The following is a 10,849-nucleotide window of genomic DNA, read 5'->3' on the forward strand; positions in this document are numbered from 1 at the left end:
GGCAAAAGCAACTACAGACTGTCCCATTTGATGGAAATATTTTGATGTACGGAACTATGTTCTAAACCACTCCAACAACCACAAACACTCTACTCTATGAGGAAGATAAATCATGGGTTGGTCAAATGAATTCACACCACCATTGTGTACACTACAAAATCACTCCATTCAATGAGGGCTTTTTGAAGAGCAAATGCTTAGAAGCCATTTGTGTTGTTGGCATGTGGATAGCAAGTGTGACTATAGTCCAAAATGAGAGCAAAGAGGCTTGCTCAAGGACAAAGCACTTTAGGCAAATGCCCTAGAGTTTGCACTCCACCAATACAAGCCCAACCATGTACCCAATTGCATGTACCCAATCGACGAGAGGAGGTTGTGAGGTGTCAACTCATGCTCGCACAAGATGGACAAGTATGAAGCAACTATTAGCATCATAGATCAATTGGGAGATGAAGCAAGTGGGATGACAATGGCTACAACAACATTCAAGATGGGTGCTAATGGTTTTGTTGCAACTTGTGATATCATTACTTTTGATTGCAAAGGTGCCACAAGTCCAATGAGTCTCCACACCATATGCTAATCAATTTTAGTATGCTCCCTTGCAAAGTGTCCATGCACTCTATTTTAATATGCCTCCTTGCCCTTGAAACAAGTCAACAAAGATCAAAAGGTGCACGCCTTTCATTGAGGTTGGGTTATTGTATTCAAAAAATTAAGTGCTGAGGATTTGAACATTGGCATGGATCCCTATATCTATTATGGTGCAAATGATGTTAAGAATAGGGTTTACAATACAATTCCAAACCTCTTTGAGAGGACTTACATGTTTTGGAAGCATTAAATGAAACATAAGCATCTTTGGCTAAGTGACTTCAAAGATAGTACTTACTACCCTTTGGTCTCTAGGTCACCCTTATCCAGTGAAATGGATCATGTTCATGTATTCATTCCTTGGCAAGCCATTACGCCTCCTTCAACAATCACACGAAATTATGTCAATAATATTTTTTGCAACTTCAAGCCACCTACAGGCACTAGAGCCCATCTCTTTGCTCTCTCCTAGATATTGCAACAATCCACTTTCTCATCATGGGAAAGGTGCTGGGAAATCCTCACTTGGGGAGTCGATCTTTCCACTATGGTTATGAACATTGCATAGGTAGCATGGAACACGAGAAGTAATGGTTGGCGATTGGATGTGACTATGTGGCTTTCTGGGTTCTTCACATGCATTGGAGGATTGTGCATGGCATAGGATTTCAAATTGAATGATTGACGGTCTCATGATTTTAGGGCTTGTGGCAGTGAAGTGTAATCTATATCTAATCATGGCTGTACATTGTCTCTCTCTCTTGTCCAAACTCTCAATCTAATGAGAGTCGTGAGTTATTGATAGCAACTGCTAGTCATGAGGTTGTCCCCTCTAGTCCTTTCACATGCTAGGACAGGTCAACATCCTCAAGACATCAAAAGAAGCATGGGATATGTTTGCAACTCTCTATGAGTCTTGTAAGGCCAACAAGCACAATAGTGATGAGGCAAGTCGTCAGTTGGTTCATGAATAAACAATTTTCTTCTTCGTGAAGATTTCCGCTTTGTGTAAGAGATTTATGTTTTGACTTAGTATTTCATGCAAACGAGCTTGTCCTTTCATGCTTTCTTTCATAACAGAAGGATGCCCCAATCAATGTGGCTTGGAGATTTCCATACCATGCCACCAACATGCAACTTGCACTCTGTTGATCCACTATATGATGATGTAAACTATATCAAGTATGTAAGTCAAGCATATAAGGAAGAAGCCTATGGTGCTCGTTACTCCAAGTGAAAATAGTGATAACAAGCTGCAATGATTCTAAACAACTACATACCTTTGGACACCTAACGCAACAAGGGAATATATAAAGATTAATGTACTTTTGTACTTTGTTGACATACCATGTTTTTGTAATCATCTAGTTTGCTGTTACTTTGTAGGAGGCCTAATGCTTTGCAAAAACTTCTGTAATGGTATAGACATCTTCTTTGCCGATGACTTTTCTTCTTGAAATTAGAAAGATATTGCCATTTGTTTCATTCACCTTGGAATTATGTACCCATAGTTATGATATATAGCTAGCTAAGAGAGATGAAAAAGAAAAGATAACTTATTATGATAGATTGTCCTTACAAATTCAAAATTGACTTGATTTCAAGATTACATCCCTTCTGAGGCAACCTCTAGCCTATTTCGTCATCAGGAGTCTTTTGTACCATTCATGAGGTTTTGTCAAAAGTTCACTTGAATATTTGTAAAGTCGATTTGCTCGAGACATGCTCTTTTAAGGAGCACAAATGAGTACTGTCAAAAGTGTACTTGAATCTTTGTAGAGTCCATTTGCTGACTGACCAGTAATGCTAAATTATTTAGAATCACTCGTAGCAGGTTTCCCACAAACATTGGCAAGACACAAATTTTATTCATTTTCACCTCGTACAAAATCTAAAACACTAAACTCTCTTCTGGCAGTACCAGCCGTCTACAGAGCTAGCTACATTGGCCCTATTCACAGATATGAAATTCTTAAGGTCTACATTATCGATCTGCTCAGGCCAAACAGAATATCATGGCAAATAAAGTGACACTCGTGCACACATGCAGGCCTTAGCAGGCTGCTATGTGCACTGACAAAAGTGCAAAAAGGAACACATCTAGAATGACCAGTCATGTTCATATGTTCCTCAAACTTGACAGGCTACAGTCATGTTTATATGTTCCTCAAACGTGAAGATAAGAGGTTTACTTATATCTAATGTTCAAGCTGAAATGGATCGGGCCCCACCCCGGGGGGGGGGGGGGGGGGGGGGGGTATATACTTCACTAATTAGCCCAGGGACTACATTATAAGAGGCTAAAAATAAAGCAGAGAAATGAAAAGATCCATTGCAGAGTTACAGTGATATTAACAGGATCAAAAGCCTGTCTGCCCCAGTCGATCGTGCCAGTAAAGGAGCTCACAGGCAAGGAGAGCGCTGATCAATATCACGCTTAGCTCCCATCAATAGCTGCAAACCATGCTGACATCCAGCTAACCAGGCTAATCCAGAAAGCATCCACCTACAGACAACCAGAGTGGATGTCAGCTTCGCCATCTGGATGAGGCGAGAACCAAGATAAGAGCCACTCCACAGAAGGCCACACCATCTGAAACCTGGTGCCTTGGTTAAGCCCCTCTGCTACTAAGGCCAGCTTGATAACTTTATGTGGTGGGACTTGGCCTGATGAAGCTACCATAGACTCTGAAAATCATTCTCAAGAGATCATAATGATGCAAGTAACTCCCCTAGAATGATCTGCACACGACAGACTCAAAGACATCTATTCATGAGCCCCAAAGCACCAGGTGGGTGACTAAAATCAATTGCTCTGACATCGATCTGCAGAAGTTTAAACAGCCACAAACTCCTGATCGTATTAGCTTATGTGCTCGATTTGTCCACGCCAAGCATATAAAACTCGGCACAGAGTCATTATACCAATGGAGAAACCCTAATTGCAAAGATCCAGGGATCACCAAGGCTCTGTTTCCAGACTCTCTTATGCACTTTTCTTATGTCTGCAGGTCCTGTGTATGTTGCATATCAATATGCTGTAAATCTATCAGTTACCCCTGCCATCCTTTTGACGTATCAACACAATTCAGTCCCTTTCGAATCCATGGAGTTCCAAAGAATTCATCTTCCAAGAGTAGACAGTTCACAATCCACATCCATATGTCTTGGTCTATGCAGCCTGTACATCATCTCAGGTGCTCCAACAAAGAAACAGATTGTGATCATTGTAAAAACAGATGGTAGTAATATCAACTACAATATCCAGAACTGGTTATTTTATCTACTATCGTGCATTTGGGGACTCATGATGCATCTCACTCATCCCCCCAACTTTAGGGTCCTCTCTTTCTGTGCAGCCGCTGTAGGCCCTGGTTTCCCTTCCAGAAGCAAATCGAAGGAATGGATTAAGTCATCACCATCAACCCCAAGGCCAAGAGCTTTTGGGAGATCCGAAAACTCTTAGGATAAAGGAAAGAACTCAATTGATTCACAATGATCCATACTCAATTCTCTCCCACTTTAAAGAGTAGCCAATAGAGTCCAAGTGAGGAGGCCCTTGAAAAAGGAGGGCAACAGCCGCACACACGGTGGCAACTGCAACCATCATCACCATCAATGACCTATACATTCTTCCATTTCTGCCACGTGTCCCAAGACAATGCTGTAACTTTGCTCTTGTCTTGCAATCTCTACAGAAAGAAGCAGGTTTCGCTAAAGACTTTGGAAGCTCAACAAACACTCTATCCAGATCTACACCCATGCCATCCATGGCATACGATCTAGCCTCCTGTGGCTTATCTCCAATCGTCACACTCACACAATGAAATCGCTTGCTTGTCAGCTTCTTGTTGACCAATTGAATGTATGAGATGTTCCCATTATTGAAAGCATACCATTCAGCTGTCCGTCCCAAATGATCACACACCTCTTTCCATGCATGCAAACCAACCTGCAGGGTCATCAATTATTACAAAGCGAAAGGCACAACGTTTACTTGGAACGACCTAGACCCTAAACCTGGCAAGCAAGCATCTCCATCACACAATTGCACACTTGCAGTGTAATTAGTTAAATGTGCCACCCGTGCTCCCACCCACAGAATCCATCCTTTTAGCAACCCGTCAGATGTAAAACAAACAAGCTAATTGCACAGTAAAAAGCAGACAGCAATTTTAAAAATCTTTGGCAGCACACATCCAAAGCAAACAAGTTCTCTCTCATCATATACCTCCCATGGGTCACTTGTAAGGGCCTCCACAACCTCTTCAGCATTGGACATACTAGCTGCTATGTGAAGAGGAGTAAGCCCAGCTGGTCCCTCCATCACGGGTGTGAAAATGCTCTTCCCTCTTGACTCATTGTCACTTGGCCTGTATTGCAGCAGAAGCTCAACCATCATCTTGCATCTTCTCTTTACTGCTTGATGAACAAGGTTCACCTCTGACAATGTATCCAGCACTTCGACATAGGAGCTCCCATTCTCTTTTATGCCAATGCTAAAGAGTAAATCCAAAAGCTTTTTCACCACTGCACACCAATCATGCAATACTGCATACTTCAACAATGCTTTGAAACGAGACAATTTAAACGGAGAGGTGGGTGCTATATCAACACTAGAACGACTGCTTGAGCTACCAGTCCTCTGGAAGATCCAACCCAGTTCGTGTAAAAAACTAATGGCTTCAGCCTCCTTGTCTATAAAACACTCATCGGATGAGAACTCATCACAATGTTTAGATTTTCTTGGAGAAGACGAATCAAGCTCTAGCTCAAGAGAACGGAGTTCAGTGCAAATTGCATTATCAGCCACAATCACAGGTAGAATGTTCCCTAAAAGGTCATGTTCTACCTGCCAAAAACGATCCAGCATTTGATCAGAACTCATTATCGAATTTGGGAGAATTGAACAACAAATCCAGCCAATCGTATATTCACTAACATACTATTCCAAATACTACAGTGTCCAATTTGGGAAAAGCATGAGAAAACGAGGGAAAAAACAAAGGACTAACCAAGGGGGGAGCAACCCCAATTGCCAGCAAACTAGCACTTTGTGTGACCCCATGAAAATTATGTTTGTTTACTTTAATCAAATGACTTGGGCAAACAATTGAAGTCAAGAGCACGAATCCGAAGAGAATCAAGTGGGGCTAAACTGCAAAATTTACCTCAATATAGCATCGACCTAAGACATTAGCAGGTCCACCAGGAAAATGTACCATCTGCACCTGCCTGTCACATCCGCTTCCTTCAGATGATCCAGGACCAGAGTCTACATGAACAGCCTTGATATCCACCGAAGGAACTTCATGCAGCACGTAATCTCCATGGTACACACACAAAATCCTTGCAATATAATACGTTCATAAAATGCTTATCAAAAGCCATCCAAGAAGCACAGGAGACAAACATGGGCTGTTTAGCCAGGAGCGTTATAGAAATAGTGAAGTATTTTAAGTAAGGCCAATGCTTTAAGCTTACTTAGCGTTTGGTACTAGATTTTCTGCGCTTACAGCCAATGTAGCCACTTGGCCAGCCATAACTGCCAATGGTCGAACCGCCTTCAAGATAGGGCTATTTATTGACCTCAAGGATTGTATTTCCCTCACTTCACCTGCATCAATATCAGGTGGAGAAGACTGTTCAGAGATAGAATTTGGAAAATTTTACAAAAGCCATGCTATAAAAGTACACCCTAAATGGTTCTTACCATCGACAACAAGGGCCCTTTGCTGTTCTACCTGCACCAATATTTTACCCTTTGCCCAAAAATCCCTGCTCGAATATCTTAACAGCCTTTCGAGATTTTCTTGCAAGTTTGCAACCAGCTGCAGTAAAGCCAAGAAGATCAAGAATCAAGGCAGCCTAATACACAAGAAAACCAAAATTCTGAGCTCAAAATTCACGACATGAGAGACAAAATTAAAACACATTACCTCTTCCCAATGTCTATGAGGCATTGTCAAAAATATGGTCAGTAAAATGCACCCAGCTCGTGCATAGCTCTCCAGGCCAGAGGGAAAGTTATTTAACCATTCCTGAAGCTGCCAAAACCACAATTTTTTTTTTGAGAAGAAATTGATTGAAAGAAAGTGATCTAATCACCAACGAGCATGCCACAAGCTAGGAGCACTGCTGTGCTACAAGCAACCTCTTGACAGCAGGTGCCTTTGATGTTTTTTTAAACAACACTGATAGACAAAACTGCCAAAACTCATGGCACACCTAGCTTCCAGTTTAACACTATTAGGTGTGGGAAGTAAATCCTAGCTGCCCAACGCCTAGCATAAAGCCCTAGTAATCATAGCATTACTCTTTTTACAAGTGAGTTTTCCACTTCACCAAAACTTGGCAATCGCAACACATTACTGTCCAGGACCTATGATAGAAAAGCCAAGTGCCATATTGTACTTTGGACCCAGTGAGCTGCCCACAATTTTCCAATTGTGAATGCCTTAATAGAGCTTATGTTAAAACTATCAACAGTAAAATGGTGGAAACTTGTTTGGAAGACAGAGATTCTGATGCTACTCCAAACTCAAAATACCCTAACCTCAGAGGACTTGAGGTTACACCGTTCCCAAGTTAAGGAAATATGACAGCTACTACAGAGCCTTTCAAGTGTTTTGTCCACGTATAAGGTTAAGTATTATTGTGTACCTCTGCACGCAGATTCTGAGGGAAATCTCCAGGATCCTTCTTATCAAAAAGCTTGAAAATAATGCGGCCACTACGCTCCTGTCCATAATATAAAAGAACAAATTTGTTAAAAAGGAGCCACTGCAAGATCTGCCAGATTGTTGCCATGATGAACACAACCACATGATAGGTAACTCATGATTGGAACTCAAGCTTCCAACATTGAAATTGAAAGGATGCAAATATGTATCCCTTGATCTAAAGAAATTTAGGCAGCCAGTGCAAATATAAAACTAAATATATACCTGCCAATCAGAGCTAGAACTTGCAGGTGATTGATCTGACCCAGAGTCCGAATTGTCACTAGGCAGCTGACAAGGCTTGTCAGACACAGCTGTTCTACCCATGCCCTGTCTACACATCTGGTTGGTTGAATCGTTCACAGACTGGCCCCTTTCCATTGCTCCTGATTTACAAACTTCCCCATTCATTCTAGTAGCAGTTCCGTTTCTCAACACATTCGGGAACAAGCTTTGCTCAGGATTTCCCTTGGGATTGCTGACAGGTGCCGATCCAGAATCATCTTCTAAACGTTGGGAATTAGCAAGCCCTAGATACTGCCTCGTGATACCTTGCCCAGAAGGCCACTTTGAAATATCAGAACTACCATTCAGCCTACCTGATGCCTCTGATAGATCAAAAGGAAGAGTGCGCTGTACGTTTGAATGCTCCACAGTTTCACCAGATGCTCTTTGCAGTTCCTCTGAGCTCCTCAGACAAGCTGAAAAAAGTGGATGGATGCGCTGATCATTATATGGGAGACGCTGGGTTAAGTGTGGCTCTTGCACCTTTGGTGAGACTTGGGCTCCATAACTACTCTGCAGCAGTAATGACAATGCTTCCGGTGGCAGGCTTGCCAGTGCAGCAAGGAGTCTCGTTTGAGATTCCTGGTCTGATCTCTGTCCTCCAGGCAAGTTTTGAAGAGTTTGGCGGATAAAATTCAAAGTACTAGCAATTGCCGTTGTATCTCTGGTCACAATTGGAGACACGGGCAGGGAGAAATTAGTCTTCTTAAGGCCCTGCAAGATAGAATCTCGTTCTTCACTAGGCTTCTCCTTTGCATTTGTAGCTGCATAAAGCAATAATGACATGATTAGGTACATATCATTGCATGCAGGTACAGGATAATCAAGATGAAAACAATAATGTTTAACCAAAGCATGGCATGCAACCTGTCTCTGCAAAAAGTTCATTGACGTTCTATGAATGCCAATTAAACCTGACCAGTCGCATGCAATATACATACAAAGTGTAAAATACGTTGCAAACTTAGTTATGACCATCAAACCGCCAAAAACTTTTTTCATATCTCACAGTATAGCGACTGAAAGGAGCAGTACCAGCATTTGGATCCTTACATTGCAGTTGCAAAAGGATAGCAAGAATCCTTAGCAATTCAGAACCTCTAACAGCATCAGACAAAAGCACACCAGTGGGTGCAACTTCAGGATGGGGCTTCCGCCTTCTTTTATTATGTCCAGCCAATCTTCTTCGGCAACTTCTCTTTCCTTCATCAAATTCTGGCAGAGGGTGAAATCTGCACAATGCAAGAATTTTTATCGATCGAATAGGAGAGCATAGATGTACTTCCACACAAAACAGGTTGAAGTCCTGATCATCACCTGCTGCATTGCTGACAGAATCGCTGCATGAGCCCATGAACAAGAGAATGGGACGCCTTGGAATGCATCTCACACACTTTATGACGCCTATGATAATCCTTTGCGTGCTTTAAATCTGAATGGCAATCATCGACCTGACAGATGGGAGACTGGCTTCCTGGAGAAGAGGGGCGGTAGCGCTTGGGATTCTGTGAACTGTTTCCAATCTCGTCTGTGTAGGCATATGAACCTGAGAATAATTTGAGGGACAACCTTCCAGCATCTTCATCAACGCTATCTTCTCCATTCATTGAGTTAATGTGATTGGTGGGGCTCCTGGAGCTAAATAACGACTGTCTTCTTTTCTGTTCTGTTGCAAAAGCACCACTGAGGTTTTGTGAGTCATCCTTTCCACCAGACTCATTATAAGCAGAAGCAAGCCTCAAATCCACAGGATTGCTATTTTGAGCCACGTCGCTCTCATGACTCCTCATTTCAGCGTTGGACTGTGCCATGAATGAGAAACCCTCAGAGGTTCTGGATTTCCACATTGCAACTGAAGCAGCCCCGTTGTTGAATCTTTCCTCACTGTTGGAAGAACGTGTGTTTTCAAAATTTAAATTTAACCTATCAGACGGTGCAGCCTGCTTGGCTCCGAAGATGTTGTCGCAACCTTTGCCTGGAAGAAACTGATATTGGTGAAAAGGAGGACTGCCACAGCTTAAGCTATCATAGATCGCCACCTGCCCCACTTCACCTTCCATCCTGGAAAGTTTACCTATGGATTTCAAAATTTTAGACGACAGGCCACGCCCAAGAGTACGACAAGCCGAAATCCCAAGTAATAGGTCACATCTCAAAGGACTCTTCCTTCGCCGGAAGCCTGTTTTGTCGTCTGCTTGTATACGTGTCCGATCAGCGAGGGATGAACCCTACGTCGCCTAAGCCCTGCATGGTTTGAGTGCGAAATCTTAAATGGCGTTCCATTTATTGAGTCCATTTCTCCGGAATGGGCCTACCATGTCTTTAGATACAGAATTCTTACAAAAGGCTAAAAGCACTGACGCAATTGCAGCTAAAGCCGGAGCATACAGAACTAAGTGCTGACGTGGTAGGTGAAGAAAGTAGAATGCAAAGTCGGAGGTTTTGCAACGTCAGATGGAAGGAGGCGAATTAAGGGAGCGGTAGAGGCAAAAAGAGCAAAACGAAACCTTACCAGTGGAAGCTACGAAAGGTTTAGCAGAGGAAGCTCCGGAGGTGAAGAGAGGATCTTAAGAATTGGGGTGAAAAAATGGAAGATTCGGGAAACCAACCAAAAGGAGCTAGAATGGAAATGAAAGCAAAGGAATGAAAGGGAAAGGGAAGGAGAAACGACCTGGATCACATTGCGGAAGGCGAATGAATGGAGAGGACCCAAGATGGGAAATGAAGGGAAGCAAGGACCTTGAAGGCGGGGAAGGCAAAAGGAAGCAAAAGGGGAGGAACCCACAAAAGGAATTGGGCAGGAGAGAGGCAGGAACTCGGCAGGGGTTGAAGAAGAGAGCAGGGGAAGCTGAGAGAGAAGGACCCAAAAAGGCTTCCGAACTTCAGAAAGAGGAATAACTAGTCGGGAATGGCCATCAGGGACACCGTTCTTCCCCAGAATCACCCCCAGGACAACCCTTCCCCGATCCAAAGGAAAAGTGGATGGCACCTTTTCCCTTGCCCCCCCATCCATTCCCATGCCCATGCATCATCACCCCATCATCCATGCCCATCCCTTCACATACATGCCACGGTCCCTGCCACGTCATCTAGCTGCCGTAGCGTCCCAATTTCGTACGGCCGCTTCCAGCTCACCCAGTACAGCCTCCCATGGGGACTGTACCAGCCGTCGGTGCCACGCGGCCCCACCCCTCCTGACGTGGCCACCACGCGTGCCCAATCGATGCTGCCATCTCATCACCGTACCC

At 43.2% G+C, this 10,849-nt stretch overlaps 1 protein-coding gene across 2 annotated transcripts; it reads right to left on the reverse strand.

The window, feature by feature from the left end:
- Window positions 1-2,444: 2,444 nt before the first annotated feature.
- Window positions 2,445-10,545, reverse strand: LOC147886385 (squamosa promoter-binding-like protein 14). Of its 2 annotated transcripts, none has more exons than XM_087395815.1 (10): window positions 8,919-10,545; window positions 8,637-8,833; window positions 7,542-8,365; window positions 7,258-7,335; window positions 6,534-6,641; window positions 6,308-6,425; window positions 6,079-6,211; window positions 5,766-5,943; window positions 4,826-5,446; window positions 2,445-4,546 (listed from the first exon to the last, which is right to left on the reverse strand). In XM_087395815.1, exons 1-10 carry the CDS (start codon window positions 9,659-9,661, stop codon window positions 4,085-4,087), a joined length of 3,462 nt encoding a protein of 1,153 aa, XP_087251941.1. In that variant the 5' UTR covers window positions 9,662-10,545; the 3' UTR covers window positions 2,445-4,084. The 2 variants fall into 2 exon arrangements, with proteins under 2 accessions (XP_087251941.1, XP_087251942.1); XM_087395816.1 differs by having other exon boundaries at window positions 2,446-4,546; window positions 8,655-8,833.
- Window positions 10,546-10,849: the final 304 nt, after the last annotated feature.

This window comes from Dipteris shenzhenensis, chromosome 24 (genome assembly GCF_047967505.1).
Source record: "Dipteris shenzhenensis isolate YYH24624 ecotype China chromosome 24, Dip_SZ_1.0, whole genome shotgun sequence".
NCBI classification, from domain to species: domain Eukaryota; kingdom Viridiplantae; phylum Streptophyta; class Polypodiopsida; order Gleicheniales; family Dipteridaceae; genus Dipteris; species Dipteris shenzhenensis.

Bases quoted from the DNA above. Each gene is read 5' to 3' on its own strand.
- LOC147886385 (XM_087395815.1), bottom strand. From the start codon at position 9,661: ATGGAAGGTGAAGTGGGGCAGGTGGCGATCTATGATAGCTTAAGCTGT. The intron at 6,426-6,533 runs GTAATGTGTTTT...GCTTTACTGCAG, and splicing joins CTCATAGACATTGGGAAGAG to CTGGTTGCAAACTTGCAAGA. The intron at 4,547-4,825 runs GTATATGATGAG...ATGACCCTGCAG, and splicing joins TTACAAGTGACCCATGGGAG to GTTGGTTTGCATGCATGGAA.